Genomic DNA, 23,295 nt, shown 5'->3' with positions numbered 1-23,295 from the left:
CGTAAAAATGTTTTGAAATTTATACAATGCTGCAACTTTCAAAATAATACAGTAGAAATATTTCAATGCCTTTGGATAAAATATTAAAATTACGATAAAAATTACAATGAAATTAAACATCAAAAAATATTGTTTATTATGGACAATAATATTCAAATTATTTATTATTAAAATTTACTTATTTTCAATCAAATTTTCAACTACAGATGAGAGTTTTAACTGAAGATGAAAGTATGAATCTTGCCATAGAATTTTTAAAATAACGTAACCTCATTGATAAATTTTTCTTTTTTAATAATAAAATATATTATTACAGCCAAAATATGACGTTGTTGCATAAATAAAGATTAAGTTATGTTCAAATCACCGAAATCTATGGCCGACAAATGGCGCTGGACTTAACTGTAACTTTTTCTATTTTTTTTTAAATTAATTAATTATTTTATAAATAAATTAATACAATAAAAACCTAGCTGCACGTGAATGCAACATTGTGTCCAAATTTCAAGAAAATCGGTAAAGTACTTTATATATATATATATAAGTCTCGTGTGATAGATGAAGAATTAAATAGAAATAGTTTCTTCGCGTTTCTCTATAATATCTGATGGATCACATGTGGATCTATGAAATCTAGATCGACGAAAATGATTGGGGAAACGTTTTAAAGGGCCGTTGGCTGACTTGAGACCCGATTTCGCTCAGGCGCATAATGGCCTCTGTAAAAATGATTCCTCGCTTTTACTCACTTTCTCCATGAGGAACAACGAACATATGTACTTTTACATACGTCTTATGGATTTGATATTAACTAAATCATATTTTCTTTTATTATATTTCAGTCGTGGTCGTCCACAACAAATCAATCGAGGAACTGCACCACCGTAAGTCAATTTAATGTTTCCTAATTAATTATTCTATCGTTTCATCGTCATATTAATTATTTCGAAATAGTGAAGTCGTCGAATGATTGTATCGAAAGAGTGAAAAAAAAAAAAAAGAAGAAATAATTATTCTTTTCATACGAGCAGTGAAATTGAATTACGAAAGAACACACTCGTTAGCAACGAGTAACTTCTCTTTTCTTTCTTCTCGTCGATAATGAAAGTAACGTCGCGAGATCCTTCCTTCGGGTATCAACGGAAATGCATACCGTGAAAATAACGATGTAGAAATTATGATAAAGATAAGAAGCTTTTTCCAAGTGAAAACATATTGCAAGAATATTATTATTAAATATCATCGTATATTTCGAGTATTTAACCCTTTAATCTATTATCATTAGTGAAATTACATTTAAAAAAAAAACAAAGAAATGAGTTATTTTGAGTTAAAACAACTAGTGTTAATTAATTTATTTGTCCTAACTATTGCAATTTTGTTACACTTTATAATTTTTATATAACAATAGATTATAGTAATAAGAAAAACTTTTAATTGCATTTCTTTTTTTCTTATCATTTTTATAAAATAATCATAAAATAATATAATTGCAACGATACAATCTTACGTTAACGTAATATATATATGACGTATTTATAATTTAATTAAATATTACGTTGACGTATATATATATATATATAATATAATTTTGTTATGATATTCTTTCATACAAATTTTAATTATAGTAATTACAAGAAAAAAAAGTTAATTTGCAAAAAAAAAAAAAAGAAAAATTAATAATAAAAATTGTTTTCTAGTCGTTCACGGCCAACATTGAAACCATCGACGGAGATAGTTTCGAAGGCCCAAGAATTCATCGATATCTACAGATTCCCACCGGTTAGACCAGCTCCGATTTATCCGACACCTCAGGTCGACAAGCCGGCTGCAAAATGCCGAAGGGACGTTTGTCTACTTCCGGATTGCAGTTGCGGAGGCGCTGACATTCCAGGTATGCGACCACTTTCGTCCTTAGCTTTGATGATTCTACAGGTAGTATGTAAAATAGCAATAGTCGTATCTTCAAATGGAATTTATTTCTATTCGTTCTTTGACCTTTCTCTGTTAGGAGGAAGTAAGTGGGGGGGGGGATCGTAAAAGTACCTTGACGAAAACATTTATTTTATTCGAAAATAACACCTTTATTATTCCTCTTTTTATTATCACGAATTTTTCCTAAGCAAGGTCTCGTATTCAGGTATCTTTTAATCCTTTGTCATACAAATAAAAAAGAATTCGATGTGACACAAAAATACCATTTTAATTTGACTCAACTAAAGTTATACATGTAAATCTGGAAATAGAATATGAAATAGTTTACATTGTTAAATATTTTTTTAATATAGAACATTGGACGATGAATAATTTTATGGTTAACACTTATAAATAATAAATTAAATAGTTCTGTACAGTATATGAAAAATGGTATTTTTTAGACATCATTGCATATGCAAAGGGAATAAAAATAGATATAACGGGGGGGAAGAATTTATGTAGAATAATAGATCGAAGAATAAATTTTCGAGGGCTAGATCGTGTTTAGCTTTCAGAAACGTCGACCAAACCAAGTGACGTAAGTCGTCGCGCTACGAATGTTAAGTTTGACGATCGGTTTAGCGGTCGCCATAACTTTCTCCGATTCTAACGTTACATATACAAGTTATATGGTGCGTTCGTTCGAAAGTGAAACAGATCCGAGTCGTACGAGTACATATATATATATAAACATACATATATATAAATATATAAATAAATAAATATATATATATATATATATATATATATATATATATATATATATATATGCACCTGCAAATGTATTGCACACGAGCGATGCCCTTCGAAATCGAAAGCTTTCCGCGAGAGTGAATGATATTGTTTTTATTTCAATCTAACTAAGTTGAAAGCGAAGTGGTAACGATCTCTAAGGATCTTTTAGCTCGAATGACTTGTGTAGAGCGCGCCTATAAATTTGATATGTATTATTTACTTTTTCATTTACATTTTAATAATAGAACGCGTTCAAACAAAAATATATTATTGATTATTCGTTAATTTTTCAATTAATTTCAAGAGAAATTATATATGCTATATAATTCGTGCATAATAACTATTCTAATATAAGTAGAATGCATTAAAATATTCAAATAATTGTTAAATAATCATTGCAAGTGTCTATTGTGGTCTAAAAGCTCGGATTATATGATCGGAGTACCGTCCTCTTCGAGATTCACCTTCAGACTGACGAGTGGTCATCCATGTAACTGCATTTATTCAATGTTGTTTATATGATTTTCCGAATGTTACACATGCGTGCTACGTGAATAATCGAACTAATTTAAAAGAATTTAAGATTAAAACGTTCTAATTTTAATATTTTTTTCATTCTAATGTAATTTTTTTATTGCTCCTGCGCAGTGATGACTTCGAGTGTTAAATTTGCCTATAATGTAAATAGAGTGCATTAGAGTATTAAAATAATTGTTAATTATTCGAAAAGAATGTGTATTGTTGGTTAAAAACACCGAGTATATGATTGGAGTATCGTCCTCTTCGAGATTCACCTTCAGCCTGATACGTTATCCTCTATCAAAATTCTTATATTGAATGTTGTTTATATGACATTTCGAAAGTCGCGCATGTGTATAACGTAAATAATATTCTTAATAAATCGAAATTAAGATTATAACGTTCTGATTTGAGTATTTTTTGCATTCTAATGTAATTATTTTATTGCTCACGTGTAGTGATGACTACAAGGGTTATATTGTCCTGTAATGTAAGTAGATTGTATTAGAATATTTAAAAAACTGTTAATTAATTAATGGGAGTGTCTATTGTTGCTTAAAAGCTTGGAATTATTGATCGGAGTACCGTCCTCTTCGAGATTCACCTTCAGCCTGGCACGTCGTCCTCTGTGTTTTTCTATTCTCCTACATTAGAATGCAAAAAATACTAAAATCAGAACGTTATAATGTTAAATACTTTTTATTACAATTATTATTATCGTTGTACACATACGCAGTATTCTGAAAGTCATATAAACAACAGATAATAGAAGTATTTTGACAGAAGACAACGTGCTAGTCTGAAGGTGAATCTCGAAGATGACGGTGTTCCGAACATATACTCCGATCTTTTAGATAATTCTTTCGATTAATTAACAATTATTTTAATACTCTAATGTGTCTTTTACTTATATTAGAATAAATTTTATGCACGAATTATATATTATATATTGGATTACATAGACTGATCGATTTTAAAAACAAACAACTAAAACTATCGATATAAAACACGTGTTTTATATAAAGAATTACGGAATAAGAGAAATATATCGAATATATCGAATAAATATTTACTAGTTTCATCCTGTTAAATTGTTCTATCGTGTCGCGCATCGTCAAAATGCAATCCCATGATGTTTTTTTCCCTAACGCGGAAAAAGAAGTATAATTTGAAAAAAATGAACGTAAGAAATTGCTTGAATGAAGTTAGAGAATCGTATCGGGTCTTAAAATACACATATAGGATGCATCAATCGTCTATTCAGGAGGAATTGCAGCTGAGGAGACACCACAGATCGTCCTTCTAACGTTCGACGATGCCGTTAATGATCTTAACAAACCGTTGTACAGTGATTTGTTCGAAAATGGCCGTAAGAACCCAAACAACTGCCCGATCACTGCTACATTCTATGTTTCTCACGAGTGGACAGATTATAGCCAGGTGCAGAATCTTTACTCGGACGGTCATGAAATGGCATCTCATACGGTCTCGTAAGTCTCTCGCTTAATAGAAAGAGAAGATGGAATTTCCGTTGTTGCCCTTTCTACCGACATCTTTGTGTGTGTGTGTGTGTGTGCGTGCTTATAACAAGAAAGGCTAGAAAGAATCACGTAACTGTGTCATATGGCGCGTGGCTATCGTCATTCGAGCTTGACGCTACTACGCTACTCATCATTCTCTCTCTCTCTCTCTTTCTTTGTGTTGTTTATACAGGTATATACATATATATATGTTCGTATGTTCGTGTCTATATATCTCGCTTTTAATAACTTTTCATACATGGCAAATTTATTCTCAAAAATCGAACGAAAAATAAGAATTCATTTTTCAAGATCTTACCGATCAGTAAAAGCATCGTTCAAATGAGTCATCAAAAACAAAGTTCATGAATAATTATTTATTCTCTTCGTTAAGAAGAAACATTATTTTAAATACGACGTAGAATCTTTTACCTGGTGGCCGACTTAGAAAGATCTCTCTCTCTCTCTCTCTCTCTCTTTCTTCGAATATAGTGAGTCAAGGCTATTGATAAACAAAGAAGCACGTGAAAGTAAATTGAATTAGTAAAAAAAAAAAATCATAAATGACGATGTTGTTAGATCGGTAGGATTTTAATTCCTTAAATGGTATATTAGATAAACAAAAATATAAAAGAAAGATCGTATGCGTTAGGTGAAACGATCAGTTATCTTTCCTTCCTCTTTTTTTTTTTCCCCAGCTTCTTCCTCTATTCACGTCTTTTTAAAATGAGAGGAAGAAGGTGAGTATACGCCTTAAACACGACACCGATACTCGTACCGCGTGTAAAGAGTTTCACCTAGCGCGTACGATACTTCTGCGGTATACTAATGACGCCTACTGACTATAATTCTTTTCTCTTTCCCCTTTTCTCGCACTCTCTCTCTCTCTCTCTCTCTCTTTCTTTTTCTATCTTTTTTCATCGTCACGCATCATCGTCCCACGTTTTCATTGAAAACAATTTCATCAAACGCGACGATTTCTTTGAACCTTTACCCCCGCCCTTGTGTTCCTGCAATCCTAAAAAACAACAAACAAAAAACCAAAAAACAGGTGATTACCTTCCGGAGGAGATCCCACAATTGGTCCTGTTGACGTTCGATGACTCCGTGAACGATCTGAACAAAGGACTCTACGCAGATCTCTTCGAGAAGGGACGAAAAAATCCAAATGACTGTCCTATCTCAGCAACTTTCTACGTGTCCCATGAATGGACCGACTACAGCCAGGTCCAAAATCTCTATGCCTCCGGTCATGAAATTGCCTCTCACACAGTATCGTAAGTATCCTCTTTGTAGGATTGACAACCCAACGAATATTATACGAAAGTATTTCAATACTTTCCTTCAAAATATTTTATTAATTATAATAAATATATTATACAACAATTATCGAAATATTGGGTTGGCAACTAAATCATTGCTAATTTTAAAAAATCACCTATCAACAAAATCCAAAATCATTTACTTGCCAACCTAATATTATTAACATTGGATGGGGTGATATGATTCTTTTTAGTATAAATTAATTAACTATTATATACTATAACTACTAATATTAAAATTAATTAAAAAAATATTTCAAGGTATGTTAATAATATGTCGATAAATGTTGTATAATATATTTATTATAATTAAATAAATGTTCAAATACTTTTGTGAGTTACTATACATTACATATACATGCATATATACATTTTGTCGTATTAAATATTTCGTGTCCAACATGACAGGTTGATTTCTCTGATCTCGGATTCATCAACGTCACACTTTTCTTTTCTTTTCACGTTAATGTGCTTATAAATTTGATTAATGCTTACACAACGATCATTCGAATCATTGGCACGCTATAACAGATCGCCAATGGGTAATAGGTATCGATTAACGATCATTTTCGATCGCTTCTTTCAATCATTTAATTACAAACTAATGCTAGCTTATAATTCGTGTTATCGTTCGTCAAAGGCAACCCGGATTATTCTTATCGTACGGATAATAAATTGAATGAACAATTTGTATTAAAATAAAAAAAATAAAAAATGTATACAAATTTAATTCAGAAAATTTTTAATGATTCGAGATAAAGGTAATAAACATTAATCACATAGGCACAGTTTTGGAGAACAATTTTCACAACGTAAATGGGCAAGAGAAGTAGCTGGACAACGTGAAATTCTTTCGGCATATGGTGGTGTCAAATTGGAAGATGTCAGAGGAATGAGAGCTCCATTTTTGTCGGTAAGATTTTGACAATAAACAAATTCCTAACACTACTTTTGTCTAAACTCTATTAACCTAAATTACACGTTTAATCTTTGATCTTTTTATTCTGGGGGTTTTCTTTTTTTTTCCTTTTTGTAGGTCGGTGGTAACAACATGTTTAAGATGTTGTGGGATACAAACTTCACTTATGACTCTTCTATGCCAATTTATGAGAACAGACCACCCAGTTGGCCTTACACGTTAGATTATAAACTGTTCCATGATTGTATGATACCACCGTGTCCTACCAGATCTTATCCTGGATTGTGGGAAGTTCCTATGGTAATGTGGCAAGATCTGAACGGTGGTAGGTGTTCTATGGGAGACGCTTGTAGTAATCCACCAACTGCCGATGGTGTCTACAAGATGCTTATCAAAAACTTCGAAAGACATTACACGACTAACAGGTACACCAATATATTTAATATCACTTTTTAAACTTTCCATTAGTGATTGATATTTCCGATTTATGCATTCGTTTGATGTGTCGATAATTGTAATAGTAAAAAAGGAATTGAATAAAAATTCATTTTCATTATTTATATATATATAATAATTAAATATTAGAAAATATTTAAATATAATACATAATAAAATATTATATTAAATATTAATTAATATTTACATATTAATTATATTTATAATAAATATTACAAATATTTAATAATATATTAATATATTATATAAATATTTTTAAAATTTAATAAAAATATATAATATATATATATATATATATATATAATAAATTAATTAAATTAAATTATATTACACATTTATTATATATAAATAAAAAATTTAATTTAATGTGTGTATTAATCCAATAACATAATTAACAGCACATGTAAAATAATGAAATTTTTCATATATTTTTATATTATAGAGCACCATTCGGTCTATTCTACCATGCTGCATGGTTTACTCAACCCCATCATAAAGAAGGTTTCATCTCTTTCCTTGACACAATAGTTGCCATGGATGATGTTTGGGTTGTAACGAATTGGCAAGCTATTCAATGGATCAGAAATCCAACGCCTCTTGCACTTTTGCATAATTTTGAACCTTTCAGTTGCAATTTTGGAGTAAGTCAATTTACAAAAATTCCTTTTTACTTTATTTATATATAATTTAATAACACAATATAATTATTTTTGTTTCTTTAGGATCGACCAAAGAAATGTAACAATCCGAAGGTTTGCAATCTTTGGCACAAAAGTGGCGTTAGATACATGAAAACCTGTCAAGCTTGTCCAGATATTTATCCATGGACGGGTAAAACTGGTATTAGGAGCAGTCGTATCGATAACGAAATCGATACACACGAATGAAATGGCAAAATCAATCAACGTGGCAATCGAGACCCACCAATAAGGATGAAAGAGCCAAAATGAGAAAAATCATATACACACAACACACATACACATACACAGATCCATACACATAAATCATCTCAGTGTTGTTCTTTTATTTCTCGTTCCTTTGAACAAATCGTTCGAGTACGCCAAGTTGATTTAATCCTCTTTTAATTATTTTTCCTACTTTTACACTACTTATTTTTGTTTTCTTTTAATTTTCCTAATTTTTTTTTAATCAATGAGAAAACAATTTGATCAAGCTAGGCTAAAATTTTGTCGATTTTGGTGGGTCTGCAAAGTTTTTAAATCAAAAGAACAAAAAAAAAAAAAGAAAAATTTGAATTCTTTTTAGACAAAAAATTATTTCAAAATAGAAACTGTGTGTTGCATAGTTTGAAAAACGCGCGTACGTGTTTAAAAAAAAAAAAAAAAGAAAAAACAAAAAAAAAGAAACAAAAAGGAAAGATTTATCGTTTTATCGTTCCTTTTAACTTTCCTCTTTTTTTTTCCCCCTTCCATTTTATTCTTTTCTTGTTCAATCGGTTAACCGCGATAATATAACGTTATTACGATTTCAAAAAATACTCGTGAAAAAAATCAATAAAAATAATATTTAAAATGGTAATTGCGTTATATTGTTGAAACAGGGTAACTTTGACAACGATACGAAGTAGATTTATTAAATTATTTCAAAGTAAATGATCGAAAGACGATGGCGATGATTGATTCATGCGAACCGATGAACTCGAATAAACATATATATATATTTATATATTTTTTATTCATATGTATATGTTTATTAAACAAATACGAATAAATCGGTGACTACGCATGTGTAGTAATTTTTATTTTTAGTATTATTTTTATTATTCACCTCTTCTTCTTCTTCTTCTTCTTCTTCTTCTTCTTTTTCTTCTTCTTCTTCTTCTTCTTCTTCTACATTTTCTTATTCTTTTTATCTTTCGATTATCTCATCTTTTCCTACGTATGTGTGTCTTCCTTATACATATACATATATATATTTTATTATTTTATATAAGTGTCTTTTATTATTTTATTTTCCACATTAAAACAAATCTTTGGCGTACTCGACAACAACAAAATTCGAAATAGAGCAATTAATCACGAATAAATAATAATAATATTAATAATAATTATTATAATTAAACAATAATAATAATAATAATAATAATGATAAAGATATTTGCGATAAAAAACAAAAAAAAGAAGAAGAGAATATTAATCAAGAAGATTTTTGTATATCATTTCGTGATATTTTATCATCCACCGAGGTTCGAATGTGCGGGAGATCACATTGATGAAAATTTGTTTAAATAAAAATCGAACAAACAATAATATTGCTTTCTTTTGAAGGTTTGTACGCATGAAGAAAATGTTGGGTGTTTACCTTCTACAACCTGATAAATATATATAATACGCCTTTTAATAAACATAATTTATCGTATAATTAATAATCGAGTATATTACAATGGGAGTTGAACAAAATACAATAATCCCTTCATTTGTTTAAATTCATTTTAATGCATTTGAATTAACAAAACCCAAATGTTTTTACTATGGGTTAATTAAAAAATAAAATCCAAATTTAGGGATTCCTCAATTAATATTTATTTCAAAATTGTTTTAATTTATATCTAATTGTGATGTTAAATTAATGTAAATTCACTTTTAACGCGTTGCTGTGGCTCACAATCAGTCCGATACACACGTCTTTAAGTCAACGAATTACCTTATACCGCCATCTGTTAGAATCTTATCGAACTAACAGAGATAATCATGACTCTTCGTTAATAAACAAATAATTCGCGATTAATAAAATAATATTGCGATTATAAATTGAAATATAAACTATCCTATCTTTCAAGTTGGATGAAACTGTACACAGTGTGCTAAATTTGATTAAAATCGGTTCAGTAGTTTAGGAGTCCATTGCAAACAAACAACGTGACACGTAATTTAAATATATTAAGATTGTATAAGAAATTGCAATATCTTTGACAAGTCATTCGTACTTTATAAAAACTCACGTTATACTAGACTTTATTATATTATAAAAAATGACATTTATTTGAAATCAAGTATGATGACATATTATTATAAGTACGTATTTGGGATTGGTAAAGGATAAAGTATGGAAGCCCAAGAACGTAAATCAAAGTTGTGAATATCTTGCCAGTGAATATTATACACATATGCAACATTTTCCATCCAATATTCTCCGAGATTACCGATGGTCATTGCCTTGAAAACAAAATTAACAACAAATTTCGAATAAAATCAAAATCCACATTTTTGATTATAACAATTTGATATAATTTTGATTAATAATTATTCATATATATTACCCGTTTATTTTGTAAGATCCATGCAGCCATGCATTTGTTGTCTTGCAAACGTGACCATTTTTCTGCTTTATGCAAATTATAATTTCTCTTTGATTTTCTACCATGAATCGTATTCATATGAGATTTTAAAAAATAAAGTAACGGTTTTATGAACGGAGCACGTTTTGAAACTCGATTTAATGTTTTTATGATTTTCTGCACGGCGTTAAGTATTTCGATCAATTGATTAGCTTTTTTTAAATTAATACAACGAATTAATACTAGAAGAAAACATTCCAAACCCTAAAACGATAGATTAGAATAATTCAAAATTTATTGTTTAGATTAGGTGATATTTATGCGATGGAATTACTTGGCCGCAAGTAATTATTGTTGAAAATATATCGTGTTGGACTCTCTTCGTATAAATATCTACGGTTAATTCGAAACTTTCGTCAATTCTGTATCCCCTAAAAAAAAATCAAGAAGACAAAAATTAATTCAAGTAAGAAAATAATTATTAACATTTGTATTAATAACTTACATTCGCAATTGCCAAATCCATAAACCGCTTAAAAGTCGAGTAAGACATTCTGGATCACGAGAAACGCAACCTTTAGTTTTGCAATCTACATTTCATGATAAATATATTTTTTTATTTGTTTTTTTTTTTTATTTAATAATCTAATGTATATTTCATTGATATAAATTAAACGATTGATATTATTAAAAGAAGATAAACGTACTGGCGAGTGTTTTCGCATGGCGTAGGCAAGATTCATAAGATTCCAAAAATATTCCAGCTTGTAAAAGGAATTCTAAGCTGAGAGCATAATACCAGGTAATAGCTGAACTATCTATGTCCTCGTCTGATAAATAATATAATTCGTTTATTAAATCAATTGCTTCACTAATATGTTTTGTCCACATCTGTTTAGAAAAGATTTGAAATAATTCAAGAACAAATTATTTTAGAGGATATAAAATAAAATGTTAACAAGTCTAAACGATTAATTCACAGATAAAACTATCATTGCAGTTTTACCACAATACGTTATAAATAAAATTAATAATATTAGTATTAATTTAATTATTTTATAATTAATTTATTATATATATATATATATATATATATATTATATATTAATATAATTTATTTATAATATAAATAATAATATTATTATAATATTTATATAATATAATTTATATATAATTATATATATATTTATTATATAATATTTATATATATTATATTTATATATAATAAAATATAAATAATTAATATTAAATATATATTATTAATATATATATATTAATAAATAATATATTAATATATAAATATTACCATGATTTCAATAAAAGATGGCAACAAAGCAAGTTTCACGTGGGTAAGTTTCATCGTGTTCGTTATTCTAAGTATCTTTCTTCCAAATTTGATAGCTTCTTGAAATTCACCTCTCAATGCTCTACCATACACATACATATATATATACATATATAAAATTATCCTATATAATAAATTGTTGATTTTTGTTTGATTTTAATAGATTTGTTGTTTTTTACCTGATTTCATACATAGCCATAAATATTTTCGTCATAAGCCTTAAATCTTCAGCATAATACCAATAAATTTTTGTTTTAATAATCTCCATCATTAAATATTCGAGACGTTTGATAAAATTAAAGTCACCAGTATGTCTTAAAACTTTGACAGCAGTAAGATAAATTTCAGCCTGTTTGGAAAAATTACCAGAACTTTCGATTCCTAATCTGAGACTTTGTAGGATAAACGATTGTGCAGCTTTTGTTTTCTTTTCTATCTATTTGAATAACAAAATATATATATATGTATATAGACATGTAAATGTGATTTAATTGAATGAATTAATTTATATATACGGTTGAGAATGATCGAATCGAAATAATACGCGTGTCACCATAAGAACTGAAGAAATTCGTTGAAGAAATGATGCCAATTGTAAATTATCGAATGCCGTTGGTCCCTGATAACGATTGATAAAATGATTTAAAAATCTTATTCTTATTCGTAAATATAATTTTTCTTTAAATGTTATATAACAAATAGCCAGTTTTGATCGAGGTATTCTCATTCGTGAAGATATTGCTTTGGTATATGTTATTTTTGCTTGACAATAATTACCTAATGCCATATGAGCATCACCTAAACATTATTTTGTCTTTTTTTTAATAATCATACACACACACACACACACACACACAATTATTAAATAACAAATTCAATTTGCATACCCAACAACATAAAAATCATTGATTTATTAATTATCGGATATTTGTTACACGTTTCTTTCTGCTGACATTCCTTTTCAATATTTTTGTTTACTTCTTCTGCCATTTCAAGAATTTTCAATGCAAATAATGGTTCAGCAATGTAAATTAATCCAGCACTATATCCGATTAAAAATTCTAAAATGTCTTCGTCCGATCCTAAAATGATTGATCGATTCAAAAAAAAAAAAAATACAGTTATAAGTGTATGTATATTTCGTTTCAATAAAATGATTTTAAATATTACCTATTTGTTCGATATATTCACTCAATTTCCAAAATATGTAATTAACTTTGTCATAACAATGACAATTTCTGTAATCGATAGATGTGAATTTTTTAAAAAAATATATCGAGAAGGATCGGTTATTCTTTGTGGTGTAACCGATGATCTTCGTAAAAATTTTGATCTCGATCTATCGAATAGAAATCCTATTTTACTTGAAACACTAATTACGTCTGATGAAAAATCTGAAACATTTCAAATGAAACCTTTTGACGACAATTGCAAGAAAATTATTAATCAATGAATTTCATTTACAAAAGATGAATATAAATTCGACCAAGTATTAATTTTCAATTTTGATTTGTAAAAAAAAATAAAATGTGACCTTCTACTGGTTGTTCGTCTTCTTGATCATTATCAAAGAATGGCATGATTGGTATTCTTTGTGTACGTAAAATGTCAGTTCTGATAGGTTGTTGAATATTAGTTTTAAGAATACTTTGTGTTGGTTCTCTCCTAACTAACGACATAGTTGATGGTATCTGCAATAATTATACGTCAAACTTAGCAAAAAATAGGGAGAAAAAAAATTAAATGAATTTTGCAATAGATTATTGCAATAGATTCTTTGATTATTGAAAGAAATCTTCTTGAGTAAAAATACAAACGCATGAGATAAAGGAAAAATAATGTTAAGTATATTATTCTATCATTTTACCTCAACCGACAATTTTCTAGAAAATATTCTGAAAAAGGAGCCGCCACCGCATTCTGAACATTTTTGAGTTTCTCTTTCGTAAATCTGACAAGCTCTCTGCCAATACTCGTCTTTTTTATCTTGTTGCAGCATATCGTATAACATTTTATGAAACGAAAGGATTTTAAATTCCAACATTTTGCAATTAGAATAAGCGGGTAATGTTGGTATCGAGAAATCATCTTGAAAGATTTAAAAAGATTTCATTTTTTTATTTTTTTTATACTATTAACATAAAACACGTTTAATGGTATACAACTTACGAGATAATGGACAATCGCATTGTATTAAATGATGCATGTTGGAAAATGTTTGTCTTCTTATAAATAAACCGTATAAATGATCATCGGTATAAAATAAAGTTCTTTGTATGGATGCACATTCTATTATTCGTATTCGAATTAATTCAGATACGGCTAAAATTAAATGTTAATAATTCTTCTTTATTATTATTATTATTATAATAAAGTAAATAATTTCAATAATAATAATAATAATAATAATTGGAACAATTTACTTGCTTTTTGCTGTATATACTGCAGTTGAATTTAACATAACAGTTTGAACGATAGTTCGTACGAATAATCGACCTAAAGATGCAGCACATTTGATAAATTCTTGTTGATACGAGTTCATCCTTTCATAAAGTTTTTTTTTCAAACCTTAAAATAATTTCATTTTATTACACACATATTATCAGTTAACATTCAGGTATTGTATAATAGTTACCAATGTAACTTAAATTGGCATCAAGAAAACCGATATATAATTCGTTAGTTATACAAACATGAAAAGTATTTAATTCGGATGAAGGTATCACGTCTTCTGGTAACAAATTAGATGGCACTTTTGTGATCATAGATGATTCAGGAAAAACGAGATTATATTTTTTCAATTCAGTTGCCGTCATAGTTAAAAAATCAAGTCCGTTACTTTGCAATGTCAAACTCAAATATAATTCACACCAGCCTATATTGTTTTGACTATATTTTTTTAAAATTCTGTTTAAAAATATATATATGAAATCATTGAGTTAGATACCTCACGCTGTATATTTATAATAATATTATTATCTGAAAACATTATAACGAAAACTTACACGTCCAAACTTTTAGGTATTGCTACGACATTGAGAAATTGACATGCAAATGCAGTTAAAAATTGATTATCTAATCCTTGCAAAGTCCTTTTTATTAATCTTTTATCTTCAAAAATGATATCCTCAATATCAAATTGTGCAATATTTAAAGATGGATTTAAAGTAGTAATTACTATTACTACGTTAACATTGTTTAATGCTAATGATATAAATTGCCATGACATCAAATCGGTATAATGAAAGTCATCCAAAAATATACACATTTTTCCACTCTGTCGTAGAAAAATTGTTCAATTAAAAAAATAATAATTTCGTTAAAGACAAAACAAAAATGTAACCATCTTATATTACAAGCGTAAACAACACACTTGATTTAAAATAATGTTGAATATTTGCGTCATTTTGATATAACGTTGCCAACTGTTAGAAGCACAATATTCATTTGAAAGAGGGAATGAAACTTTCATTAATGTATTCAGATAACAAAATTCTGTAGAAAATAGAAACGAACCTAATTTCTTTTTCAATACTCTTTCACGATCTTTTATGGATTTGCAATCTTCTGCTTCGAGTATCTAAAATAATTTCATTAATATTTTCATCTTGTTTAAATAACATAATTCATAAAATACTTACCAATAAAAGAATATGATAAATAACCGTGTATTCTTTTTCCGAATAAGAATAATGCAAAGGAAGTTGAATTACATTTATTTGTCTATTTTTAGCAATGGTGACGTATGCATCGAGTAATCTTGATTTACCAGATCTTTCATTACCCTATAATTAAATAAATTCAAATTTAAACTTAAACATTTCTAATGATTCTTATTATTTCAAATTTCAAACCATTATTAACAATCCAGAACTATTTCTATCCATAACTCCGATATTGTCTAAAATATCATTGAAAGTTTCTAGTTCTTGAAAACGACCCAAAATTGGATAACGATAATTAATGTTAGATGTGTTAATCGGTGTTGGTTGTATACTAGAAAAATGAACAATGTATAAAATAATAAAAATTGATAATTATAATTTAAAGTAATCACTTACGAAGGTATTCCAAGAAATTCGTAAACGTGACATTTGCCGCTTATTTTTAAATTCTGTACACCACGTGATCTGAATGCATTTCTGCATAAATTACTGTGCATTACCGTATCGTAATCGCAACATACCTTTAATTAATATTACGTTTCATTAAATTTATTTATCAAAAGCAGATATTAAAAAGAAGAGGAATATTGATAGAATAAAATTGGTTTTTTTTTTTTAAATCAAATTAATATGTCAAGTTTTAATATTGTTTCAATATGAACTCTCAATCGTTGAATATTCAGGAAAAATACGAAATAATAAATAATATAATAATAACTTTATCATATGAAATTTCCATGATACTCTTAGCATTGTTCACTGGAATACCGGTGATCATATAATCTTTTCTTGAAATATGTCCAACAACTCCACAATAAGCCACACCTTGGTATAAACATAAAGATTAAATAATAAAAAAAAAGGAATGAAGTATCTCAATCATACCTGTAGATACGCCAATTGATGTACCACGTATAAAACATTGAATTTTAAGCGCTTGTAATATTTTATACGCACACACTATTGCATTTTTCGTTATTTCTTCATTATTATCATTTACATTTTCGTTAGATTCTTCTAATCCAAAAACGATCGAAAATGAGATATCATTGTCATATAAATTCATTGAATAAATACATCCCGAATTAGGTTTGATTATACTGTCAAATTAGTTTACCCCATTAAATTGAAAATATTTCATGAAACACAAGAAATAAAAATTGAAATAAAATTACCCATGTAGAAGTAAATAACATTCATCTACCAAATAAATAAGTTCGAAATCTGAACAATCAGTTGATTTAATATCTATGGAAACCATAGTTATTCGTCTTGTTTCCATTAAATGTTCCAACGGTAGGTCATGTGTGATCTATATTGCAATTAGAACAAGGAATATATAAAACTTGTTTTTTAACTTTGTTCTAATTCGCATAGATATTATACTTGTTCAGCAACTGCATGTATTAGATAAATTTTTAATTGAATAGCCATATTACGTTTCATTTCTTCTACCATTAATTTTCGTGCTAAAAAAATTAATTAATTATCAGATCGATATTTTTGTGAATAATTTATTTTGTTTTGTTTTGTTTTGTTTTATAAACAAATTCGTAATAATTCAACCTGAAAATATTTTGTCATCTGTATTTTCATCGGAAGTACTACTACTTTCTTCTTCTCTCGTAATAATAATTTTTTTTTGTAATAGTTCAGTTAATCTTCGCATAATTTTACGATTCCATCGTTTGGATACACTCGATATTAAAGGTCTGATAGAAGTTGAAGTTCTTACTAATCTTCTGTCATCTTGTATTACTTTAATTATCTGAGCCAAGATTTCAAGATAAACGATCATCTTAAACTAAGGAAATATTTTATAAATCTTATAACAAACTTTTATATTATACTCATCCTTGATCACATATTTATATTGACTAGGTGTACAATGTTCCCAAGCTTTCATAGATAAAACTAAATCACCTGGTAGACAAACTTTTTTTGCTTTTCTTAAATCTAAAATTGGTTGACCAGTGATAATATAATGTCTAGATAATTCATTTCCTATGATACCAAATATCACGTTTCCAGCCGAAATGAGTGCATTGACTGTTTCAAAAAAAAATATATATATGAACAATTTTGAATATTCCATGAAAACTTGATGAAATATTCAATTAATTTACTTTTAGACATAATTTTCTCTGTTCTATCGATGTTAGCTAATAATTTTTGTAAACGTAAAGCACAACTTATTACTTTTGGTATAACGTTTATCATTAATTCATCTTGATAAATTCTCCATAAAGATAATATTGCGTTTTCTGATTAGTTTGAAATGATTATTTTGTTGTTTAGAAAATAATTATTGATTATGTATACAATTATGATATACATACGAGAAAATTTCAGAATGTCACCCCCTGTCGAATATATTTCTTCGACTATAACATTTAAATATTTATTTAACAACATGGTATATGCATACATTCCACCATTTTCAGCATTTGTATATTTATTGTAAAGTTTTGAAAAACCTGATAAGGACAAAGACAAGAACAAAATAATAATAACAATATGAATATTAATTATTTATATGTATAATTATAAAATGTTGACATTAACCTGAAATATCTAGAAAAAGTAAAATCGCATTAAATTTATTCGTAATTTTTTTAGTAAGATCCTTGGCTAAGATAATTTCGTTTGGTACAAAAGTCGCCATTAGGCGTGTGCATTTAGTGGCTTGTTGATTATTTAAAGCCTGATTATAAATAACATTTTCAAATTATATTTCATTTCTTTATATCATAGAAATTAACCTATAAACCTAATAAAATATATTAATTAATAAAATATATTAACTAACTTCTCTAAGAGAACCATGACCATGATTTGCCTTATCAACCTCCAATTCTGAAGTCCATATACTTGTTAAATAATTACGTGAAGATTCATATTTCTTCATTTTTATACTAAATTGTTCTTTTTTTTTTATTATCCACGTATACGAGAATACAAATAAATTATAATAAATAATGAAACTTCACGTTGTTTAAATAAATCATATGTTTTGTTTTTTTATAGTAACCTATTTTATCAGTTTACGATAAAACAATGATCAAATTATTTTCTGTAATATCGACAATGATGAAAAACATGATCGCTAGATGGCGATTCGTTTGAGTACATTGATAATTGAAATAAATAATGATCTCTTGTTTTAAAATGCAAAATCATCGAGGAAAAGTATTACTAATGGAATTATAATTTGTATAAGAGAACACCTTTCACTTTTTACCTATTTTAACGAGTTCTTGCTTCATGGATATTAAACTCGTTTAAGTATTCTAATGAATCGATTAGAATAATATTTAAAAGTTAATTTTGCATTGAAAGTATAATATGGCTGCAAACAAATTCTTGAAGATCTAACGAAGCAAAATAAATATGTCGATAATTATGACAATAGATAAAATAAAAAAATAAAAAACAATTCAACGAATCGATTTTTATGATTTTTTTTTATATATTACAATTATTTTTATATTATATATATAATGAATCATAAAAAGAATTTCTTTTCATTTTTCTGATTAGACTCCATTGTCATAATATTATTCACACTTTGCTACGTAATTTAGATTAAAACTAACGAGATTATTTTTTTTTAATTTTTTTTTTTTTCTTATTTTTCTTGATATGAATAAACCGACAATCTTCGCAATAAGTTCTTGTTTCTTTCCCACTTTTAAAACTTTTATATAATCACTTACATAAAGACGACTCAAACGATTTAATAAAGTAGATAAATTAGATAATCATATTACCTGTTTTCCTTAATAAATAAAATTACACATGTGATAATAATATTAATAATCGTGTCAAAATGTTAAATATTATTTATCCAATGTTTACCAAATGAAGCACGCTGTCACGTGTAATTCCACTTTCTTTCAAGGACAAACCTAGTTCTTCTAATCGTTTTGGTGAATATCTAGCGAGACAAGAAAAAAATCAAAAGAAATACAACAACATATTGTGAAAGAGATTTGAATTCGAAAGGTAAATAAAAATAAAGTGATCAAGGTGTTTCAATAGAAATATTATACAGTACCCGCTAACAAGGATTTTGTATCCTTTGTGCCAAGTTATTGGCAAAGCCTCGTTTAACAATTCGTAAAGTCTGGCGACGGAATCGTCTGCTGATAAGTGAACGAGATAAACAGTGCCGCCATTCAATGATCTCACCTTCAAACGAAGTTCCCCGGACTTTCCACTGGGCTCGTTAATCTGATGCAAGATAGGAGGCTGAAAGGTAACGACAATCTCATTAATATTGATTTCATATAAACACGTAAGGACTACACGATCTAATAATCATAAGATGAAATTTGAGATTAGAAAAAAGATCTTACAGCTGATTTCCTAGCATGCGTTGCTGATTTAGAAATTCGTGGATTTCTCGGGGATTCCGATTCGGAAGATTTAACAGACATTTTAGCTTCATCTTCGGATAATGCTTTTGATTTATAAACATTGGATACATTAACACGACGATTCGATATACTTGCCGATCTTGATCGAATTCGTGAACGATTGTTGATCTTTTCTAAACGACTACGAGAAATATTATTATATTTATTATTTGTTCATTTAATTAATAAGAAGTAATTGAAATTTAGAAAAGGATTCAATTACATTGGTGATAATTTGGAAGTAGATCTATCGATGGAAGAACGTTGATTATTTCGTCTATTACTTGGATATCTTAAAATATTTGTCAATTTTGAGTTCTTTTCTCTTACTGATAGATCGTATTCGGTATTTTTAGTTGCTAGATCTCGCTGTAAAAAAAAAAAGAAAAAAAAACGAAACCAAGGATTTAAATTTGATTATATTATACTGTATATTATAATAATTAGTATATTTTGTACTTTTTCTCTACGACTACTCAAAGCTAATTCGGCATTAATGTGAGATTGGAGATGAGAATCCGAACAGACGTTGTTGTGTGAAGCTAAAATTTGAGATCTCAATGAAACTATATCGATCGATTGAGATTCTGCGGAATGTTTTGATTTCAATGATCTAGAAATAAAATGTTAATTATTATTTATCATTTCAACGGATTAATTAATTATAAACGAAATTATAAAACCTCGCGGTGAAGGAAGGAGCAAATTCAATTTGACAAGGATTTTCTTTTTTCCTTGGACTGCATTGACGAGAAGAAGGACTCGATAAAATTTTCGAATTACGAAGTCGAATCGATGATGATCTATCTTTCGACGATTGTTTTCCTAATCGATAACCATGACCAGGAAAAATATTAACGTCATTTGTATAAACTTCTGATCTATGATTTTCTACCTATAGAAAATTAGATATATAATTTATTTAATAAATATTAAATATAAGTACTTCAAGCAAATACAAAAATAAAATTACCGGTGATACAAAAAGAAAAAAGAAATAAATTACTTTGAAAGGAACACCATTTGGATAAGCTTCCTGTAACTCTGATGGGAAATAACCATCGAGGATATCACGTATGAAGGAAGTTGTTTTTGGATCGTTGTAAAGACGCAGAGGACCACCTTGAACGGTCATTCCGTTCTTGTAAAATTTCAAGGATACGCAAGATTGCGTCTTAAAAAATAAATATTAAAATTAATTTAGCAAAATGAAAAAAAAAAAAACAAATAACTCTCTTACATTCTCCTTTCGATCTATTAATTTCTTTTCAGTAATAAAATTAGATCAAGGTTTTATTTCGTATAATATCGATTAAAATTAAAAAATAAAAGACAAAAAAAAAATAGAAGCAAAACCTTAGATCGAAAGTTTTCGAATGACAAATCGATGATTCATTTACCTTGAAACTTGCTCCACTACCTTTTTCATTATGATGTACATAAACCTCTCCTTTTCCTGCGGCTACGTTTAATTGATCGATGTTAGCGATAAGTTGTTCATAATAAGTCTCAATGTAATTACTGGAACTCGTTGATAGTTTCTGATTAATTTGACGGATCATTTGTGTCATAGAAAATTTACTTATCAATGGACTTACTCAATACCGTATTCTGTATTTAATGTTGAAGTGTCGTTATCTCCAATCCAAATCAATCCATAATCGGCTAAGAACTTCTACAAAATCAATCCGATTATTTTTTATAAACATATGTAATATATTTGAACTAAATATATTAATAAATTAACTGAAGCATATCTTGCAAGTGATACAATAAGTAAAGAAAATATAATTATGTTATTTCTAATCGATCAAATTTTCTTAAACCAGATCAGGTATTCCAATATTTTTAAATTTTTTATCTAAAATATACTCGACAGTTTTAACACAAGTGTATTTATAATAAATATCGAACCTCCATTTCAAGGATTTTTTGTTCGAGTAGGAGGCATCGTTTGTAAAGGTACTCCGAATTCTTGATTTGATCTATACGTTGTTGTTCCTTCTTCCTAAAGGTCTCTTGATTCTTGCATTTGATCTCCAAGTCCTTCACCTGAGCCAAATTATGTGACGTCGAACATTATCCCACGGTAAGATGTGTATTTACTCTTAGACGGCTAAAGCACGGCTAAAGAACCTTCCGTTTGAATCTTTCGATTTCTTGATCTTTGTTTTGCAATCGTTCCTCCGCCTTTGAAAGAAGATCTTGCATCTTTTGCATCTGTGACTCAGCCAGGTACAATTGTTTCGTCACCATGCTTATGAATTCGCTTTCTATAAATCATTGAAAATATTATTAACTTTTTTTTTTAGAGTTTCTTCGGTAATATTATATTCATCGTTATTTTTAGACATAATTTATTAGAAATAAATATTAAAGATGGGTTTTTTTTTAATGATTATTCATACACTACCTTCTTCAATGATGTTATTTACATGTAGTGGAGCATTCGGAGATTTTTCAACATATTTATTACTACTCGTCCATAATCGTCTACCACTACAACACGTTCCTGAATTCTGTGAATATCAGAATTGTTTTGATTATATCACCTTAATTGTAAGTATGTATATTATCATAAGGAATAATTAATAACTCGTACCGTTTTATGCGTATCTGACCACGAGGTGCCAGGATTACAAACGATTTTTGATTCTTCCAATTTATCAATATTTTCAATATCTAATCTCACATTATCAATATCACTCGAAATGTATGACGAGTTAGATGGTACGCTTTTTAATCTGAAGAAATTGAACGTTAATTGATTTTCTATGTTACGTGTTAAAAGAACACATTTTTTTGTTATGTAAATGATAAAAATTGAAAGATAGTATTCTTTTCTGTACTCTATGTTTATAAAAGAAATAAAAAAAAAAAAAAAATATGAAACAAAAATACTTGTGTTTGCTGTTACGCGAAGTAACAGATTGATTTTTCTTTTTTGAATTTTCTGTTGAATCTGCCGGCTGACTCATCCTGCGTAAAATCTCGTTCATCGGTTAATTCGATAATATATTTACGTTAACAATTTTTTTAAGGTTAACCAAAAGTAATATTTGTCGGTGATAATAATTGAAATAAGCTCTAGATGTGTAGAAAATTGAATGGATTCATGAAA

General features: G+C 28.1%; 4 protein-coding genes across 6 annotated transcripts in view; 1 reads left to right on the top strand and 3 right to left on the bottom strand.

The window, feature by feature from the left end:
• Positions 1-9,718, top strand: part of Cda5 (Chitin deacetylase-like 5) — a 54,032-nt gene extending 44,314 nt beyond the window's left edge. For 2 of the 3 annotated variants that reach the window (XM_015335881.2, XM_015335880.2), the window contains exons 11-17: positions 843-884; positions 1,701-1,894; positions 4,496-4,721; positions 6,857-6,986; positions 7,110-7,417; positions 7,891-8,089; positions 8,171-9,718. In XM_015335881.2, the coding sequence (XP_015191367.2) occupies positions 843-884; positions 1,701-1,894; positions 4,496-4,721; positions 6,857-6,986; positions 7,110-7,417; positions 7,891-8,089; positions 8,171-8,335 (1,264 nt within the window). In that variant the 3' untranslated portion in view covers positions 8,336-9,718. Of the gene's footprint in view, positions 1-842; positions 885-1,700; positions 1,895-4,495; positions 4,722-5,802; positions 6,029-6,856; positions 6,987-7,109; positions 7,418-7,890; positions 8,090-8,170 lie in introns of all 3 variants that reach the window. The other variant, XM_015335882.2, reaches the window with a different exon arrangement.
• Positions 8,855-17,141, bottom strand: LOC107074249 (adenylate cyclase type 10). Its single transcript, XM_089170841.1, is given in 22 exon segments — positions 8,855-10,624; positions 10,729-11,010; positions 11,081-11,177; positions 11,252-11,336; positions 11,454-11,637; positions 12,053-12,173; positions 12,271-12,527; positions 12,645-12,889; positions 12,979-13,173; positions 13,262-13,430; positions 13,633-13,782; positions 13,959-14,179; positions 14,261-14,659; positions 14,727-14,998; positions 15,097-15,368; positions 15,465-15,671; positions 15,733-15,876; positions 15,946-16,087; positions 16,153-16,277; positions 16,475-16,581; positions 16,642-16,856; positions 16,932-17,141. Coding segments are annotated over 22 exon segments (4,143 nt in total). The 5' UTR covers positions 17,039-17,141; the 3' UTR covers positions 8,855-10,477.
• Positions 17,142-17,407: 266 nt separating this feature from the next.
• Positions 17,408-18,445, bottom strand: LOC149033069 (adenylate cyclase type 10-like). The gene is made up of 4 exons (XM_089170591.1): positions 18,322-18,445; positions 18,096-18,233; positions 17,883-18,020; positions 17,408-17,805 (listed from the first exon to the last, which is right to left on the bottom strand). Exons 1-4 carry the CDS (start codon positions 18,419-18,421, stop codon positions 17,561-17,563), a joined length of 621 nt encoding a protein of 206 aa, XP_089026717.1. The 5' UTR covers positions 18,422-18,445; the 3' UTR covers positions 17,408-17,560.
• An 843-nt stretch (positions 18,446-19,288) lies between these two features.
• Positions 19,289-23,185, bottom strand: LOC107074419 (uncharacterized). The gene is made up of 14 exons (XM_089170592.1): positions 23,076-23,185; positions 22,777-22,918; positions 22,588-22,693; positions 22,311-22,447; positions 22,089-22,226; positions 21,773-21,849; positions 21,575-21,701; positions 21,181-21,348; positions 20,858-21,069; positions 20,634-20,787; positions 20,398-20,543; positions 20,115-20,316; positions 19,814-20,007; positions 19,289-19,693 (listed from the first exon to the last, which is right to left on the bottom strand). Exons 1-14 carry the CDS (start codon positions 23,171-23,173, stop codon positions 19,600-19,602), a joined length of 1,995 nt encoding a protein of 664 aa, XP_089026718.1. The 5' UTR covers positions 23,174-23,185; the 3' UTR covers positions 19,289-19,599.
• Between the last annotated feature and the right edge of the window lie 110 nt (positions 23,186-23,295).

The sequence above is a fragment of the Polistes dominula genome, unplaced genomic scaffold (assembly GCF_049000335.1).
Source record: "Polistes dominula isolate Pdom_NZ unplaced genomic scaffold, Pdom_raw_medaka contig_79, whole genome shotgun sequence".
Taxonomy (NCBI): domain Eukaryota; kingdom Metazoa; phylum Arthropoda; class Insecta; order Hymenoptera; family Vespidae; genus Polistes; species Polistes dominula.
The sequence above is the reverse complement of the archived record's forward strand: the minus strand, read 5'-3'. Positions and strand labels throughout refer to the sequence as shown.